This window comes from Protopterus annectens, chromosome 5.part0, assembly GCF_019279795.1.
Source record: "Protopterus annectens isolate FY-2018-M chromosome 5.part0, PAN1.0, whole genome shotgun sequence".
In the NCBI taxonomy this organism is placed as follows: Eukaryota; Metazoa; Chordata; order Ceratodontiformes; family Protopteridae; genus Protopterus; species Protopterus annectens.
In genome coordinates this window covers 1177208165-1177228546 of record NC_056735.1, presented here as the reverse complement: position 1 = coordinate 1177228546, position 20382 = coordinate 1177208165, and the positions used below count along the sequence as shown (strand labels likewise).

Genomic DNA, 20382 nt, shown 5'->3' with positions numbered 1-20382 from the left:
CTTGGTCAGCCACAGTCCTTCCATGTTGGCCTGTATCTCCGAGAAATATATACCGAACAAGAAAGGTCCCAGGACTGGGCCTTGTGGGATGCCACTTGTAACTGGTTTGGAGTTTGACATGGCACCAGCAATTCTAACCATGTGGGTTCTGTCCTTGAGCCAGTTTGCAACCCATCTAGTGACATTGGGGTTTATATTTAAGCTGGTGAGCTTATCTATAATGCCCGAGTGGGGTACTGTATCGAAGGCTTTTGCGAGGTCCAGGTAGGCTGTGTGGACCACCTTCCCCTCATCAATGGCCTTGGTGACTGTTTCAAAGAAATCGACCAGGTTTAAGAGGCAGGATCTGCCCTTAACAAAGCCGAACTGGGTAGGATCCAGTGTCTGTAGGTTCCCAATATCTTTATTTATGAGGTCCATGATAATCTTTTCCATAGCTTTGCAGACCAAGCTAGTCAGGCTTATGGGGCGATAGCTTCCAGGGTCCGTTGAGGCACCACATTTGTGGAGAGGGACCACTGTTGCTGTACGCCACTCTTTGGGTACATATCCTGTAGTAAGGCTGAGATTGAACAGTAGTTTTAGGTTTGGGTTTAGCTCTTCTTGGAGTTCATGTAGGATGCATCCCGGGACACCGTCTGGTCCCATTGATGCTGTGTTTTTTGCTTTGGAGAGGGTGGCTCTTACCTGAGCATCTGAGAGGTCAGGGGGGCAGCACTCTGCTGGGATAGATATTTGCCCTTTTGGTGGGGAGGGGGGGGGAGTTTGCGCTGAACCTGTCAGCTAGGATGTTGGCAATGTCTGTGGGTTCGGTGTATTTTTTGTCATTTTGGACTAATTCTGAGCATATCTGGGAATTCCCCCCCAGGTTCCTTGTAACTAAAGAAAGCCTTGTGATTATCCTTAGTGTCCTGTGCAATTTTTCTCTCGAAGCTGGCCTTAGACGATTTTATGAGTGCCTGTAGTTTTTTGCTAATACTGATCAGAGATGCCTTCCCTTTTTGGGATTTTGCTCTGTCATGTAGTAGCTTCCTCCTTCTATTGTATAGTTTGTTTATGGCTGGGGTCTACCAGACAGGACGCCTGAGGATTGGGTCTTGATTTTATTTGGGATTGCATGATCAATGCATTCCTGAAGGTGTTCATAGAATGTGTTTATAAAGGATTCTGCGGTCTGGGCCGTATTTTCCACAGGCCCGGGGGCTTTGAAGGATTCCACCTCAGTTTTGAGGAGTGTGAAATTTGCTTTAGAGAAGTTTTTCACTGTGGTTTTCTGGGCAGGGGGTGGGGTCAGAATGTGAATATCCAGTGAGATTAGTTTATGGTCTGATCTTACCAGTGAGGGATACACTTCTGGTCTTGAGCATAGAGCCCCCATGTTGGTGATGATCAGGTCCAGTATGTTTTCCCCTCTTGTGGGAGTGGTAACAAGTTGTTCCATAGCATTTGAGTTTATAAATTTGGGCTATGGTGTTGGAGCTAGAGTAATGCTCCCAGTCTATGTTTGGGTAGTTGAAGTTGCCCAATATAATAGTGTTTGGAGAGAACTTCATATTTTCCAGTGTTCTCAGGAAGGTCGAGTGGGGTTCCTGGGTTTGGGAGGGTGGTCTGTAGCAGGCTATAAACTGGAAGGCAGTTTTACCCACTGTTAGTTGCACATGGATAGTCTCTGATGCTTCGTGCTGTGCCACCAACCTGGAGGTGTGGGTATCTTTGACGAATATTGATACTCCCCCTCCTTTTGTGGTTCGGTCCAAGTTTTGGGTCCGAAAAGCATGGTATGAGGTATAACCTGGTAGTGATGGGGTGCTCTCGGGAGCCTTGAACCAGGTTTGTGTTACTGCACAGATATCGATGTTCTCCATGCTAAGGAGAGTTTTGAGTGCCTGCATCTTAAGGTTTAGACATCTGGCATTGAGTAGCATTACCCTTAGTTTCTTATCCCTTGTGATACCTATGGATGTGGGTTTGTCTTTTGAGCCTTGCCTAAAAAAGGCACTATGGGGGTGGCAAAAGCCTTTGCCAATATCCGAAAGCCCAGGGGTGACAGGTGCAAGCCGTCTCTAGTGAACATTTGATTATCAGAAAAGTCTGTCTGGGTAGGAACCCATTTTCAGTGGAGGTCTGAGGAGAAAAGCCCCAAAGTATTACAAAATATTTTAAGAACAATAACTTTACATTCTTTAAAAATAATACAAAAAAACAAAGACAATGATTTAACAGTTAGAGAAATTTTAGCCAGTTTATAGAGTAATTACAGGTAAGTTAGTACAATACAAACAGGAATTATAATACAAAGTGAGAAAAAAAGCAGGCTTGAATATTTAGAGAGAAAACCAGGGGATGGAAATTGATAGAAGTAAGTTAGTGAGTGAATAAGGGAGAGTAAGGAGATGTAAGGTATGAAGAGGTATTTGTTCACATTTAGGGATATAGTTTTTACTGGGGTTGGACAAGAACAGATCCAGCTTTTCATTAGAAAGTCTTTCAGAATTGTTTTAAAGGATGAGAGGGAGGGTATTGACCTGATGTGTAGAGATAAGTAGTTCCAAGTCTTAGCAACATGGTATGACTACCGACAATGCCCAGCAGATTTGATAGGTTCGTGGGCAGACACGAGTTTTTGATCATTGGATCATAATGACCAACTAGGAACATCATTGTATAGAATGTTATTTAGTGCTGGACAAGCAGATGGATTCTGGATAATTTTATAGGTGGTAAGAAACTGTGTACATGTTAGCTGACGTGGTAGTTCCAATGAATTTTGTCTTTTTAGTGCTATATAGTGGTCGGTTCTGAAAGGGGTATTTACTGCAAAATTATCAACTTTGTTATATCATTGTTAAAGTTTTGATTTATGTGCTTCCTGAAGGTTAGTAAGGATAGGAGCACTATACATAAGTATGGGAGGAGATAAGTAGTGGCAAGTGTAGCTTTATTTGCATTGGTGAGAAAGTTTTTGGCTCTGTAAAGCATCCCTCATTTTTGATGAGTTTTTCTTATGCAATTTTTATATGCAGTTGAATTTTAGATTATCAAACACTATCATCCCTAATGATTTACTCTGAGAAGTGATGACCAAGAAAGGCAAAACAATGAAGCACAGGACGGCACTTGCAAAGCAAAGCAAACCGAAGTTTAATGAAGCACGAACACAAACTGCATAAACGTCCCACAATACGTTTTTGTTTCTCTTACTTCCTGTGCTTCATTGTTTTGGCCGTCCTGTGCTTCATTGTTTTGCCTTTCTTGGTCATCATTTGGATTTACAAGTTACGGTTTGGTGACCTAGTGATTCCTAGTTTTACTTACTCTGTGAAGTGACTTCAATAATTGTATTATCAAGAGAAAGGACTTAAAAAAATTGTGTTTCATGGGAGAGGGATTTGTGGGAAAAAAAACGTAGTTTACTCTTTTTAGGGCTGAGCATGAGTTGTGAGTTACAAAGCCATGTTTCAGTTCCTGTCAAAGCTTTATGAGTAATTTCTGGAGGTCTGGTACATTGCCAGATGTGCAAATGAGTGTGGAGCCATCTGCATACTGCATTAGGGAGGCCTATTGTGTGGAAGGTGTTGGTGTGAATGTTAAAGAGGAGGGGACCAAGGATAGAGCCTTGTGGTACACTGGTGTTGAGTGGAAATATAGAGAGAGGGTGGAGTGCTGTTTTACTGACTGATACCTACTGAAGAGGTAGCTTTTGAACTATAGAAGGGTGGGCTGGGAGAAACCTAATGAGGAAATTTAAAGAAGATGTTTTCTGTGACAAACTATGTCAAAGGCTTTAGACAAATCTACAAACAAGGAGGAAACTAACGCCATTATTTCTAGCTTTATTGACAGTATCTATATAGGTTAGAAGTGCAGTGTTAGCACTATGTGAATGATGAAAGTCATGTTGTGTGGGAGATATGAGTTCTTCCTGCAGGAGACAGTTTAGCAATTGTTTTTGAATAAAATTTTCAAGTATTTTGGAGAGGGGGATAAGATTGTTATAGGTCTAAAGTTAGCAATGTCTGTTGCATTTCCTCCTTTGTGCAGAGGGATAATGTGTGACTTTTCCACAGAGAGGGAATGTGGGATTCCTGGATTGCCCTATTTACAAGGATTGAGACATGGTAGGCAATGCTATCAGCTGCTTCAACTGGAAGGTCATCAGCTGAAGTAGATTGTGGTTTGAGTTTGTTTAAGAGCAGTTTTATATAGGACGTGGGCAAAGGTTTGAGGGTGAAAGTGGTTGTGGTGATATATTGCTGCTGGCCATGGTTAGGATTAGATGTTCGGTAATCCATGTTTAGAAATTTTATACTATTTAAGAAATAAGAGTTGAATTGTATTACAGTTTCAAGTGATGAGTTATTGGGGGAGAGGTTAGGGCTAAATTTATGGCTGAGAAAAAGATTTCTTTAATGGATGTCCAGAATTTTTTAGGGTTGTGTTTATTATTATTCTGAAAGTTACTGTAGTATATATTTTTGTCCTTGTTAATTTTCTTTTTAGTAAGATTGCGCAGTAACCTGACGCTTTCAAGATATTGTGGTGTTTTATCCTTTTGCCATTCTTTCCATGCTTTTTCTGCATTTTGCATTAACATTCTACTCTTTTTGGGTAGCAAAATTGTATTATTTGGTTTTAGTCTCGTCCTTCTTGGAGGTGCAAGGCTATTGAGGATATTCAGGAAAGTTGTATTGGATTCATTTACAGCATCATCTAAGGGGTGGATTTTTAGGAAGTTCCAGTTAATAGATGACAGGTTAGTAATGAGCGTTTCTGGGTTAGACTTGGAAAGGCTGTGTGTTGTTTTATAAATATGCTGTTTAAGTGGATGTGTGAGATGATGGGTTATGACATGATGCACCGAATCAAGTCAAGGGACAGTTTGTAAGAGCAACCCATATGGTTAGTTTGTTTGAGACTTTTTTGGACGAATGTGAGGTACTTAAGGGGATGTTTTTAAAATGAGGTTACCCACTGTATTTGGTAAATGAGATTATGGTTGAGGTCATCAACAAATGTTGATATTTCCACTCACTATTGACAGGCTCTCAGTTTCACCCCAGTGAGGATGTGGATGTTATTGATGGTTCATTGCAAAATAATGTTTATTTTAATGACAGTATGAGACTGGGTAATGAACATTTTCAATGTGCATTCATTTCAACGATTAATAAGAACAGCAAACAAATTGCTAATGTTCTGTTTAAAAATTGGGTGATTTTATCTAGTGATAAAGATATTAGAAATTGTGTGGCTGAGAAGCCGAATATTTTTTATTGAAGGTGTAAAAGTTTGAAAAGTATGTTAGAAATTAACCAAAAGGGGCCACATTTGGGTATGATGAAAAAATGTGGTGCCTGTGCATATTGTACCTATATTTTAGAAGGGACTTCTGTTAGGATTAATAATATGGAAATTAAGTTACAGAAGAAATGTTTTTGTTACACAGAAAGAGTAGTATATTGTGCCTTATGTACTGTCTGCCCATGTTTCTACATAGGCAAGACTGAAAGGAAATTTAAAAGTCGAGTTTATCCATTATTTCTACATATCAAACAAAATATCTATCACAATGCCCCAATAATATATGGTACGAAAATTTCCATGGCTACTTTTGCAGATGATCTAAATATTTACTGTACGACACCTGTTTCAGATACCAAGAAAATATTAAAAGCCGTGGATGACTTTGCAAAAATATCTAATTACAAAATAAATTTTAGAAAAACTAAGTTATTTCCTTTAAAGACGCCTACACCCTTTTCGCTTTTACCATTGGTAGGTCAGGTAAAATCAGAAGAAAAAATAAAATATTTGGGTATTGTTTTTTCAACTGACAACAGAGACTTCTATGTGAATAATGTTAAGTTACTTTGGGAGCATATAGTGTCGGACTTAAAAAGATGGAATAATTTGAAATTACCAATAATGGCTAAGCCCTCAATTATTAAAATGAACATACTTCCCAGAATATTATATATCTTTAGAGCTACTCAAGTCCAAATTTCTAGGAAATTCTTCAAACAACTTCATACGGAATTAGGTAGATTTGTATGGGAACCTAGAAAAACTAGGATATCCTATGATAAACATGACTCCGAAAAACAGGGGTGGTTTAGAGTTACCGAATTTTGAAACATATTATTTAATAATAAATGCTAATAGAATCCTAAGAGTGGTAAACTTTGATAGGTCTAGTCCTAAATGGTCACCCAAGTAGTTGATTCTGAATTATAAACATGTTGCTAGACTGGGGATTAATTGTAAAGCATTACCTTTTTTAAATAGATACCCATAAAATGTACGCTCTGATGGAACATATCAAAGTATATATAATATCAATACAAAGTCTATTTAACTCATTAAATCTTTTACAATATATGATGACTTTTCAACCATTTCATAAGAACCCGAATTTGAAAATTGGTAATCAGCTGATAGATCTTAAAAAATTCCCACTTATAACTGATTTAACCATACTTGATTTATATCCCTTCCTTGGTATCTCAATACACGACATGTTAAGAGAGATGAATCTCCCTAAGACATATTTAATTATAATGAGACAGTTAAAGGATCTAGCAATAAGTTTTTTTAGTAATAGTAATTTTGAAATTAAAGAAGAAGATTTAAACATTTGCCTAAACTTATGGCAAACTCTTACCAATGACTGTAAATATATAACGGCTTCATATAATTTGATAAAAGATGTGAAATATAATAACCAAATACTTTTATCCAAATACTGGAAGGAGAAATTGTTAACGATTGAAGATAATAAAATAGTGAAAGCAATTAATTTAACCTTAAAATCAGTATCTCTTCAAAAGTTATTATTTACTCAGTTGATGATATTTAATAACGCGTATTACACTCGTCTTACTCTATATAAATTCAACTCTAAAAACTCACCTAAATGCCCATATTTTATAGATCAAACGGCTGACCTTTTACACATGTTCTGGAGTTTTAAATGTATTTTTAAACTTTGGAATTCTTTAAAAAGTCAATTACAAAAAATGGGATATGAACAGTCTACACTTTCTTGGGAGTTTATGATTCTTCATATTCCTCCGATTAATTTGGATAGATCCCAAAGGATCATACTCATAAATATTTTCCTGTTAATGAAGCTGTATATAGCTACAAATTGGTTGAATCCATCCCAGACTTCATGGGAAAACTTTAAGAGTGTAGCAATAAAACATATCATAGCCCATAAATTACTAATTAAAGATCATAAGAAAAATATTAATAACACAAAAATATGGGAGCAAATCTTTAATACTGTGTTAGCTTAAGGTTCCAATCCACTTTTCTCCGGGAAGTACATACTAAATATGGAGCTTAGTATAGATAAGCTTTACATTGATACTAGATTCTTATTTGCTCTTCATTTAATACCCATTTAGAAGTTTAGTATAATGTTTAATGACTTTATGTAACTGTTGGAAGCATTCATGTACATATTGTAAATATGTTGTGGTATTGTTTTCACATTTGGAAAAGAATAAAGACTTATTACTGAAAAAAAAAAAGTCGAGTTTATGAACATCAAATGGATATTAGGATAAAAAAAAGATATGAGTGCTTTGGCAAAGCACTGTATGGATAGTCCTGGTCATGCCTTTAAGTTTACCATTTTAGAAGTCCTTGATTTAGATGTTGGGGGGGGGGCATGGACACTTCATCTTGAAAGACAGGAAACTTTATGGCAGATTCATCTTAATGCTATGTAATGGCCTGGATTAAATGACTCTTTTTCTATTTCCTGTTTCTTAAAACTCAAAGGTCTTGAGATGTAGTTTGATGCATTTTTTATGCTTTGAGTTGTATAGATGTATTTTTTGTTAATGCAAAAAAAGGAGGGGGTTATGTGTATTTAATTATCATAAAGTTGTTTCTATGTATTGAGTATTGTAAAAATGATGTATGTATTTGATTTTAAATATATTGGTGTCTGCTGCTGTGTTTTTTGCCATATGCTGTAATGGCACTTTAAGTTACATTTTCTAATTAGTAGTTTTGGCTTCTGATGGGTTGATTTAGGGTGTGTGTGTGTTTTAAATGTTTTTATATTATGGAAATGCATTTTCTTAATGATCTGATGAAGTCTCTGAGTTAACAGAGACGAAAGCACTTATGCATTGGGTTTCTACAACAATTTTTGTATATTTGGAGTGTTCCTTATCCTTTTACCAGACTTTGTTGCTGTGATTCACAGAATCCACAGAATGCCTGGTGGTGTGTTTTTAGATGAGCTAAGTACACTGTGGCATTAAAACTATCATACTAATTAATCCAAATATTCCTTTAGGGTGCCAAGCAGAACTATGAGACACTTTAACATGTAATCACTACAGTGTGACTGATATAATTTAAATAAAAAGGTTGAGACTGTGGTATCTTGACACAATCTTCTTAATCTTGCTTAAATCATAATAAGTGATCACAAAGTTAGTACAGATAAGTACAGTGGTATGGGGAGCACACATCTTCACGTCAAGGATGAAGGGGAAAAGTTATCCTACAAAAATGCTTTTCAGGTGTTTTGATTAATTTTATATTTCACTTATAGATGGAGCAAAAATATATTTCTTCTCACTCTTTTGCTATGGCAATTTTGAGTATTAATCATGTATTTACTCACAAAGCTGTTCCTCTACACATACCCTTCAACTGTCTAGAATTTTGTAGAATGTCCCTAATTTTGCCTCACATTTTTTACCCTGCCCCTCGTGAAAGTTTTTATTTTTTGGTAAATCACTTAGAATTACAGTCAGTCAGTAATACCAAACATTAGAGTTTCATAGTTCTTATTGTTCAGAAAATGCATGTTGATGAAAAACCTGTTATCCTATTAGTTTTAAGTGAATTAGAGTAATATGTAAATTGTTTTCCTGATTTTGGGCCTATATCCTCCCATTATTTTTGGCTTTGTCCAGAATTCTTGAGCAAAGAAGTTGAAAGGTATGCCTCTAAACTAGTCATCCTATTTGGAATGAAAAAGAAAGAATTGGAAATAAACTGAAATGGTTAGAGAAAGTTAGTAATACCAGTGTGGTGAAGAGAATAGGCTGCAACTACATTTACAGTAATAAACAGGAACAATTCTGTTTGTGTGTCCAAGAGGAGAAGGGATGCTGGCCGTGCTGAGTGGTGAATATGCATTCTCAGAAAATGGTATAATATTTGCCTGCAGCAAGTGTTCTTAGATGATGAACCTAAAATTATGTAATGACAGATACTCTTTGGGGTTTATTTTTCTGTAACAGAACACCATTTGGTGTCAGTGCAGTACTTTTTCTTTTTCAAAAAAGTATAGAAAATGTGTTGAACAATTTTGAGGTAGTGGTCTACTTGTTGCAGCAATTTCTAGAAAGTACAGTTGTGTACACTTACCGTAAATGTAGATGTTCGAGTGTATTCACTGTTGCAGTCATTACATTTGGGTAATCTGCTGGCAGGTTGCCCTCAGTTGGCCTGAATATCAAAGTCTTGGGTCCTGCGTCAGATGCTGTCTCCTCTTCCATGAAGTCAGGTCATCAGGGGTATAAAACATGCAGCCGACGTCATTTTCTTTAGTTTTTCTTGCCCTAGATGTCAGGTGCCCCCCAAATGGGGAGCAAATATATATATATATATATATATATATATATATATATATATATATATATATATCCATATATAAATGCAATTGTAACAACATAAACTTTACCTTCATCTAAAAGCAAATACACCACAAAGGCTGTAGAATATAGTGAGGAAAAGAGAAGTTCTAGAAAACAGGGGTATGACGGGTGGGTAACCCGGACTGCAACAGTGAATACACTCGAACATCTACATTTATGTTAAGTGTACACAACTGTACTATGTTCTTCATGTTTCACTGTTGCAGTCATTACATTTGGGTAGAATCCCAAAGCTATGGATGGGAGGATGGAACTAAATAGCATTAGGAGCAGCTATAAGGCCCTGCAAAACTGCAGTGGCAAAGCCTGCCCTGGACGTAGAGAAGAGAGGCAAATGATAATGCTTTGTAAAAGTATGAATAGAGCTCCAAGTAGCAGCTTCTAGAATGTCTTTGGTTGGCACCCCTCTGAGAAAAGCTGCTGAGGTAGATGCAGCCCTGGTGGAATGTGATGCAAATAGCAAAAATGAATGCAGTAGCTTATCCACTTTGAAATAGTCTGCTTTGAAATAGCCTTCCCCTCTGATCCTGCAGCAAATGCCACCAGTAGCTGCTCAGACTTTCTAAGAGATTTGGTCCTGTTTAAGTAGAATCTTAGTTGTCTGTGTATGTCCAAGGAATGCAGAATCTGCTCCCCCTTGTTCTGTGGATTTGGGTAAAAAGTTGGCAGGTGAATAGTCTGGTTAAGAGTCACACTGGATACCACCTTAGGCATAAAGGAAGGATTGGTCCTGAGGGACACCCTCACTGGGTAAAATGTAATAAAAGGCTCCACAGCCATGAGTGCCTGTAGTTCTGAAACCCTTCTTGCTGAAGTGATTGCCAGAAGGAAAGCTGTTTTCCAAGATAAAAACTTTATATCCGCAGTAGCTGCTGGTTCAAATGGAGGCAGGGTGAGCTTTTCCAACACAAAATTGAGGTCCCATGCAGGAGTTGGTGATCTTCTGGTGGGGGGGGGGGGGGCTTAGATTTTTGGCTCCTCTAAGATACTGTTTTAGCAGAGGATGAGAAAAGATGGGAGGCTCTGTGTTGTAATGAGCCGAGATGGCAGAGGCATGGATTTTTATTGAAGAAAAAGATAGGCCCTTGTCAAGCATCTCAGTCAAGTATTGTAAAATCTGAGGAATATTTGGCTTTGCTGTATCAGTCCCTTGTGCTTGGTTCCAAGCACAGAATCTCTTCCATTTATCAGCATAAGATTTTCTAGTACTAGGCCTTCTGGCTTCCAAAATTACATCCATCACAGATTTAGTGAGAGATGTTGTTTGAATCATTACATGATCAGCCATGCTGCCAGGTTCAGAGTTTGGAGCTGATTGTGCAGAATTTGATTGCTCTGCTGAGACAGTAGATGTGGTATTTGAGGCAAGTACCAAGGAGGGAGTTGAGACATATTCCTTAGAACTGGGTACCAGTGCTGGCGAGGCCAGTCCGGGGCAATCAGGATAATTTTTGTTTTTTCCTGTCTGACTTTTAGTAAGACCTTAGGAAGAAGAGGCAGAGGAGGAAAGGCGTAGACTGATAGGTTTTTCCAACTGAAGGATAGAGCATCCACATTCCATGCTTGTCTGTGATAAGTCCTTGTGCAGAATTTGTCCAGTTAATAATTCTGGGGAGAGGCAAATAGATCTATGTCCGGACTCCCCCATTTCTCTGTTATCATGCTGAAGACTTGTGGATTCAGTTTCCACTTGTGAGGGTCCATAAGATTTCTTCTTAGGTCGTCTGCCAGAGTATTTTGTTTTCCTGGTAGGAATTGAGCTTGAAGATGTACTTGGTAAGTCAAGGCTGTGTTCCACAATGCCATGGCTAGTCTGCAAAGAGGGTAGGAATGTGTACCCCCTGCTTGTTTATGTACCACATAACTGTGGTGTTGTCTGTCTTTATCAGTAGTTGTCCTGGATGAAGTAAGTCCTTGAAAGCTGTCAGGGCATTCTGAACAGCTAACATTTCTTTCTGGTTGACATGCAGATGCATTTGTTTTGGGCTCCATATGCTCTGAATGCATCTCCCTGCCAGGTGGGCCCCCCAAGCATAGTCTGATGTGTCCGTAGTTAGGGTTTGGGTGGCAGGGGGTAGAGTGAAAGACTGTCCCATGTTCTGGTGACATGTCTCTGCCCACCAAAAAAACTCCTGTTGTAGGCAGGGAATGAGAGGAATCATCGTTTCCAGACTGTGACAATGTTGACTCCATAAACTTTTTAGATACCACTGTAGTTTCTTCATATTCATTCTTGGATATGGAATTAGTAGAATGCAGGATGCCATCAACCCCAAAACCTGCAGAATTTGTCTTGCAGATAACTGGGTTTTTGTTGCCATCTGTTTGAAGTAAATAGTCAGTTGCCTTTGTTTGTCTGGCATAAGGTAAGCCATCTGGGCAGTTGTATTCAAGCTTGCACCCAGGAATGTAATCTTTTGAGAGGGTGCCAGTTGTAATTTCTTTTCATTTACTGTGTACCCTAGGCATGTTAGAAGCCTTTTTACAAACACCAGATGTTGAAGAAGAATGTTCTTGTTTTCTGCTTGAATCAGACAGTCGTCCAAGTAAGGATAGATTTGTATGCTTCTTTGTCTGCAAAATGCAATTACTGGTGCCAGGCACTTTGTAAAGACCCTGGGCGCAGTAGATAAGCCAAAGGGCAGTGCAGAGAATTGGTAATGCATAAAACCAGCCTTGAAGCGGAGGTATCTTCTGCACGATTCCCTTATTGGGTTATGCAGGTATGCCTCTTTTAAGTCTAGAATCACTAGCCAAGCGTTCTTGCCCAGCATCGGCAGAAGCTATTGCAAAGTCAGCATTTTGAATTTTGGGATGTCCAAGAATGTGTTCAAAATCGATAAATCCAGTGTTGGGTGCCAGGCATTGACTTTTCTGGGTACCAAGAACAGTCTTGAGTAAAACCCTTGCCCTTTTTCCTGTTCTGGTACTGGCTGAATAGCCCCCATATCCATGAGAGACGTAACTTGTTTCTGTGCCTCTGCCCATTGATTTTTTTGGTAGATCTGGCCAACCATTTGGAATTGGCAAGGTATGGAAATGAAATCTGTATCCCTGGGATACTATGTTTAATACCCACTTGTCCTGGGTTATTAACTGCCAATTTTGAGCATGAAGTGCTAATTTCTCCCCCTAAGGGGGCTGCCAAAAGATAAGTGCTTGGTGATGGCAGAGGGAAGTCATTGAGACTGTTTACTATAGGACTGTGCTTTGATTCCTCCAGATTTGGAGGTAGAGGTACTCCATTGCTATGACCTGTAAGAACCCTGTGATTGGTATCTAGAGCCTTTTGAGTGCCTGGATTTGCCCTGTGAGGCTCTGTCGGATACAGGAAAGGACCATTTTTTTGTAGGCCAGTGTCTACTGAATCTTGGTGGCTGCACTTGTAAGAAGTCTTTGACAGTTTGCATAGACTTAGCTTTGTCTTCCATTTTTTTTAAAACCTCTTCTGCCTTATTACCAAACAGAGTCTCATGCTGTAAAGGTGCATCCAACAATTTAGCTTTAACATGTTCAGGCAGATTTTGCTCCTTGAGCCAGGCATGCCTTCTAATCACAGATCCAATAAGTGCGGCCCTGCAGGAAGCCTCCAATGAATCAAAACCACCTTGCAGAGTATGCTTTCCAACCTTTTCTGCTGTAGGCAATAATTCCTGTAATTCTTTATTTTCCACACATTCAGAAATCAACATAATTTTCTGCTTCAATAATCCCATAACATGCTGTTGATATTTAAGCATATGAAACTGGCAGTTTAAAGCCCTAATTGTCAAGGTTGCAGACGTATAAACCTTCTTTCCCCATCTATCCAGCACCCTGGAATCTCTATCAGAGGGGGTAGGATTCTTAGCTGTTGAGGCCTTTACACCTTTGGGACCCTGTTAGATAGTTTCAGGATCAGCAGCAGGATTTTTAAATAAAAATTTGTGGGAGTCAGGAACCCTGTAATATCTGTCTGGCTTACTATGTCCGGAGGTCAGGAATCTGGAGCCATGCCATGATTCCAAAAACACATCATCAACAATGTCTAATACAGGAGGTATGGCCAAAGGCCTATGCTGAGGAAGAAGAAGGAAATCCTTAAGCCTCTTTTTTGATTCTGAAAAATCCTGACTCTCCCAATGAAAATGTTCCCTCAAAGTATGCAAGGTTTCCCCAAAAGAATAATCTTCAGGAGGAAATGCAGATGGGATGGTTTCTTCTGCATCTGAACCCTCATAGGGTGGAATAGAAAATTCCTGATCAGAAGAGGAATCAGAATAAATAGAAAGCCGATCTGAAGATTCATAATCAGTGTCTTGCCTAGGCATCTTATTGGGGGGGGGGGGGTTTGGGAACCCCTGATCAAGGTAATTAAGTCTTCAGCCATTTTGATCATCTGTTTTTTGGGCATAGAGGCCTGAGCATGTGGCTCATGCGTCGGTTTTTTAGCCTTAGAAGTTGCTTTTGTCTTTGATTTTGAAGCTGGTGTTGGTTTTATATAGAAATGCTGAGGCCTGAAAACATCCTCAGAAGCCAGTGCCTGCTCAGCGGCTCCAGAACCATCCGAGGGGGAGACATCTGCGGGTACAATACTCTGAGAATCTCGCTGCGTGCTGGACTCCACATAGGTTTCAGTAGAGGCCTGGGACTCAAAGGTAGCTGGTATCAGGGGCTGCAAAAGTGCCTCACTGAGTACCGGCAAACCGGCGACTGGCTTAGGAGAAGCTTCATCATTGGTTTTGGACCTCGACGGTCTATCTCTGTCCTTTTCTTTGCGTTTTTTGTGAATTCCAGTAGTCAGATTGCTATCTGATGACATTTCAGGGTAGTTAAATCTGTTTCCAAAATATTTTGAAGCAAAGATATAGCGACGCTTAATAGTGGGTTGGTTAAATCTAGCACAAAACCGACAGCAAGGCACATCATGATCTGGGCCTAGGCAAGGAATACAGTACAAATGGAAATCCTTATGAGGTATTTGCTTCCCACAAGTAATGCAATTATTAACTTTTACTGACATCGGTAAGGAGCAAGAAAATGTTTCCCCAATGGGGTACTTAGCTTTAATAGAAGACTTCAGTTCTGAAACTCGAATGCGAAAATTTCAGGAATCGGCCGACCAGCACTTGCAAATTGCTTTGGGCACCGCGCGGCAAGAAAGACTGAAGAAAATGGCATCGGCTGCATGTTTTATACCAGTGATGACTTGTAGTCATGGAAGAGGAGACAGCAACCGACGCAGGACCCAAGACTTTGATATTCAGGCCGACTGAGGGCAACCTGCCAGCAGATTACCCAAATGTACTGACTGCAACAGTGAAACACGAAGAACATCATGGATTCAGAATCTAGTAGTTTGAATCTGAACATGAAAAGTCACATATCATAAACCTGAGGATGTGCCAAAGAAAAATGCCATTTGTTATTCTTTTTAGAAGCAGAAGGTCATTCATGTTGTCATGAGGTGCCCTAAGCTGTGTGAAAGAGTAGCTAGCATTTTTGGACTTATTTATTTATGCCTAATTAAAGTATTTTGTTGGCTCCTTCTTACATACTACTTGGATATCATATTCCCTGCTAGTGAAAACATCAAAACCAAAATGCTGTGAGAGTAGCAAATGACTGTCAATATTTAATAAACATCACGTGCGCAATGATAAGACACTACACCTTACATCTGCATGCTATATTTCTGTATATGTTACTGATGCTGTTATTCAACATACACTGCTTTCTAGACAAGAGTTTCTAATTGATTATAATTTCATGCTCATCCTTCTGCAGAAAGAAAAATGCTCACTGGTGGAGGAGATGCTACTTTAATTTTTGGAGTTAAAATTCCATCAGAATCTGTGAAACAGAAGTTTGAGTTACTGGTGACAGACTAATGCTAATTCTACTTGGAGCCATACTAGCCTTCCTACCGCAGAGTTAGCCACATGTATCCTAAGATGGCATCTGTTATTGGAAACCATACTAGCCTTCTTACCACAGAGGTAGCCACATGTATCCTAAGATGGGATGTTACTTTATCTGACTGTGATTATCAGCTAGAATAACAAGCTTTAGGAGTGCATACAAATGTAAATTGCTTTCTGAGGCTCCTACTAGCAGGTACTTCAGATCTGGGAACCAAGGGAATAATGGGGTTTACTAGTGCTCAGAAAGAAAATCATTCATAAAACATTCTAGGGAGAATTGACCTATTATCTCAAAATACTCAAATTGACAGAGAGTTTGAATGTATTCAGCTATGTGGTGCAGAAGGGGTCATCAGATGGTTGAGATCTTGAAGGTATCTCACAGGAAAAACATTTAAGTTGTCTCTGGGGATGGTTGCACTCTTATGGGAATCAGGGGGATTAATCCCACAATAATGAAAAGAGCAATGCTGGAAGAGTCACATACTAAATATCCAAGAGTAATGAAGATGAAAATCCTTGTTCTTACAGTGGTGTTCTGGTGAATGAAATAAAGCCCACATGTAAAGAATATGTGCCATGCTAGCTGGAAAAGGAAATATCATGCAGACCAACATTGTATCCATGTGAATGTTCAGGTAGATGGTGGAAAAGGATGCATATTGAGTTTGCAGGTCATTTTATGAATTTTATGTTCATGATAATGGATGGTGCATATTCAAAGTGATTAGAAATATTTCAGGTCTAAAATTTCTGCAAGGCTATTGTTTCCATTATATGTATTGCCTGAACACATTGTAAAAGGCAGTAATATCAAACTTCTGCCAAAGAATTCTTGCATTTTGTTAAACAGAATGGACTTATTCATTTGATCTGCTCACCTAGGTATTCTGCTGTTTTATTTCTGTTTGTTAAGCAGGGTAGCATAGTGATGCATTCACATGGATCTTTTTCAGGCTCATTCCAGATGTCTTGTCTGGTTAAGTGACTTGTTTGGAGTTACACAGTTAGGCAAACAGAGGCTGAGAGAATCAAACCCTTGATCTGCGGCCACAGCTCGCCTACACTTCATAGCCTTAGTCCTCTGTGGTAATTGCTAGACAAATGGCCTGAATGGTCTAGAAGAAATATATGTTCAAACACTTATAGATGGAAGAAAAGTATATTATTAGACACTGAAGAGAAGATTTTGTTTTGCTTACTGCGTCAGTTACACAACAGATCATTCACCTGTCAAGTTGTTTCTAAACAGACATCTCCAAACCAGACCAGACAGAAATTTCAGCATGACAGACTGAATCCGATTCACTGTACTTCTGATATAGGACAGGAGTAGGTCCATTAGGTTTCTGAAGTGATTACTGGATTGTTATTATATAGAGCTGAATAGAGAGACGCTGATGTCACGTTCTAAAGATAGACTTGTCAAGGGAGATTAAGAGCGGATGTGGATATTCTGAAGTTAAAAGTGATGATTCCATCTTTGAAAGCTATGTCAAGTGATTCTGAAAGCTTACTTACTGCTGAATGTAAGCCTACCATTTTGCAAGAGTCTGTTTAGCCCAGTGATGGGTCATACGTGCCTGATTTTTTCTATATTTGCAAAGAGTATGAAAGAGATGGGAGACGGCTTCCCTACACCTTGTCCAGAGAGAGTTTAAACTCATCAGATAGCTGTTATTCACATAAAAACCCTGCCAGTGTGCTTTCCGTGTGTGTGCTGGCAGTAATTCCCTTTCCTTTTTTCAGTGATTGCTTTTTTCTCTGTGGCTGTATGACTGCAGAGTTTATATAAGTTCATGGGATTCTCCCCCTACACGGGCTCCAGAAAGGTTATCCTTGTAAAAAACACTTCTTACAAATGTCTCATTGAGTTGAAGGTTTGACCATTTGTTTTCATCCTGTTGGACTTTCATCTTCTAACTCAATGAGACATGGATAAAGTGAAAAAGACACTCCGGTGCCTGAACTTACGAACTGCTTGAGTCCCTAGTAAGCTGTTTTATTGTATTCTGGTGGAGTCTAATATCATTTTCCAAATAAAATTTGATTTGATACTCAAGCCAGAAATGAAATGCATTGCAATGTATTTACATCAGAAGCATGATTATGTGATGTACTGAACATTTGCATTTCAACTGTCATTTTACCACATATGGAAAAGTGACCTTGACCTGTAGTTAAAATGTGACTGAGCCTTATAGCAGTCATCCATTTATAAAGGAGATCTGAAAAGCACGTGTGTTCTTCTTATGTATTCTTTTCTTTTACAAAGTACATCTGTGAGGCATTAATGGTCCTCTGACATGCTCTTTTCATTTACAATGTACATCTGTGAGACGCACATTGTCTTGCTCTGTGTTCTTTTCAAGTATACAACTGCATGTTTCGCCATCCTTTGACACCATCATTGTGCCATAGTTGAACCCAGGTGACAACATATGTTACTATGTACTGAGGCAGAGAGGGACTATAACAAACTCAGAAGAAACTTTAAGACATTTCCATTGCTCATGTCCTGGGTTAAAGCCTCATGTGTCATGAGTCAGTCCAGTTAATGATGCAGGAGTTCCAGCAATGAGAAATCAAAAGTATCCAATCAAGTCTTTCTAAGTTAGTCTGTGAATTATACCACTGAGAGACAGTATATATAAATCAAATTAAACTCTCTGTCTGTCCTATGATCATGTTGTAATACAAGCTAGCTGGATGTCCAGACACAAAACCTTCTATATTATATATTCCGTAGATATGAATATGGAACTACAGTGCTGCATTACTACTCTACGCCAAACATTTATTTAACATTCACATAGTTTGATTCATCCACAATGGCAAAACATGTTCTGATCCAGTAATCCTGCCTAGATAAAATTACTTCAGTATGTTAAATCATGTTAAATCTGCTCTAAATCACTTTGCTGGGACATAATTAAACAAATATTACTGGCAAGTGTTTGCATTTAGTATTAATACATGAGTGCTGTAGTTAGATCATGAGAGTGAAGGCTGTGTTTTATGTTCATTGGTATTGTGGTTTGTCATAATTATTACAATCTTCAAAAGCTATTTTTTATCCAGCATTTATTTGGAGATTCAATATTTGGTTCAGAGTAAATAATTAAAACTGTAAAACAGAGTTAAGCTGCAGATATGTTTTAGCAGAATGGCATACCGATATGCAAACTGGCCGTAAAGGTGTAGAATCCAGTAGCTGGTGCCGTGTACTGCCCTGTGGTCATATTTAGGCCAGAGCCACGTTGGAATGCTCCCTCTTTTTCTGGCTGAAAGTCAAGGAGCACACAGTCAAAAGTGGGGATTAAAAAAACAAGAACATGAAGAGCAAATATTCTATAATCCATAATACAACACAGCAAGGAAAACTCTGTAATGAACATGAAACCTGTAATTCTTTACAGCTGCATACCACTCAGCTGTCTCTGATTTTGCAGAACTTCTTTGACTTTACTTCATGTTTTGTCTTGTTCCTTGTAAACATTTTGATTTTCTGGTAAATCACTGAGGATTATAATCATTTGATAACGTAGGACATTTAATACTTATTGCTCAAAAATATGCCACTACGTTTCCTGAAGCAGTACTCTTCAGAAAAGCAGATGCTGACTTAATAACTAAAGCGCTAATCTTACTTTTCACATACAGCTGTTTAGGTGCCAAGGATCTAGATGGAAATTCTTCATAGATATAAGACAGATAAAGAGGCATTATGGGTATGCATCCTGTCAGCCATTACTAATAAAGTGACAATCTGTAAATGCTCACTAATATCCCATTAGCTGGTCCTGATTGTGAGAAAAAAGGAGTTCCTTCATACCTCTCAACTGTTCAGATTTTCACAGAAAGTCCAGATTTTTGCCTCACATTTTTAGTCTGTTTCTCATAAAATTGTAGATTTCTGGCAATTCATTGGCAAATCGTTGAGGACTGAAGTCAGAAAATAATGGCAGACATTTGAGTTATAGACTTCAGACCCTTCAGAAAATTAATGTTAATGCAAAATATGTTATTCTAGCAACTTTCTAAGTTTGTAAGAGCAATATTTAAATAGTATCCCTATTTTAGAGCCTTTGCAACCCCCCCATTATTTATGGCTTTGTCCAGATTTTTTTCTTGATATTAGAGGTTGAGAGGTATGAGTTCCTTACTCCTGCCTATTTATTCATTGCCACCTACCCTTGCCTTCTTGGTCACAAGCACACTCCTAACTGCAGGACAGCAGTACTGTAAAAATTACTCATAAAGGTCCATTTGTTGTCACCAGTTAATTACCTCTGAATGTTCACAATTACCTCAAAAACATACTGGGTCTTTAATATCAAGACTTTGTTGTGTCCTAAGCATAAAGAAATTACAGCACAGCTGCCAGTCTTCAAAGATTCATACTGGCTCACTAAAGGTAATTTCAGTGTGTCCCAAACCTTGGAAATTATTTTGCTCAAAATAACATATAGCAAACATTAAACAAAGCTTCCCCTCCTCCATATGCCCTTGTACCACACCACATGGGGAAGCTCCACCCCAACTTATATATACTCACTACATGGTCACAAAGCAGTGGGGAAAGGCCAAAATCAGTGGGTGGTTCATTGAAAGTAGGTTTTTCAACAAAAGCATTTATGAGGTTTGGGACTTGCAGAATTTAACTTACTAGAGTTGTCATGTTCCTATCTTCAGCAACAACTTACAGTATGGGACTAGTAATGCAGAATACCAAATAAAGGTTGAATATAATGAGGTCTGAAAATCTCTAAAGACGGTTTACAGTAAGA

The 20382-nt window shown here is 38.6% G+C and overlaps 1 protein-coding gene across 2 annotated transcripts in view; it reads right to left on the bottom strand.

Moving 5' to 3' along the window:
- LOC122801581 (erythroferrone-like) overlaps positions 1-20382 on the bottom strand; it is a 370321-nt gene that overhangs the window by 75755 nt on the left and 274184 nt on the right. For both annotated transcript variants that reach the window (XM_044071025.1, XM_044071024.1), the window contains exon 5: positions 18768-18876. In XM_044071025.1, the coding sequence (XP_043926960.1) occupies positions 18768-18876 (109 nt within the window). The remainder of the gene's footprint in view (positions 1-18767; positions 18877-20382) is intronic.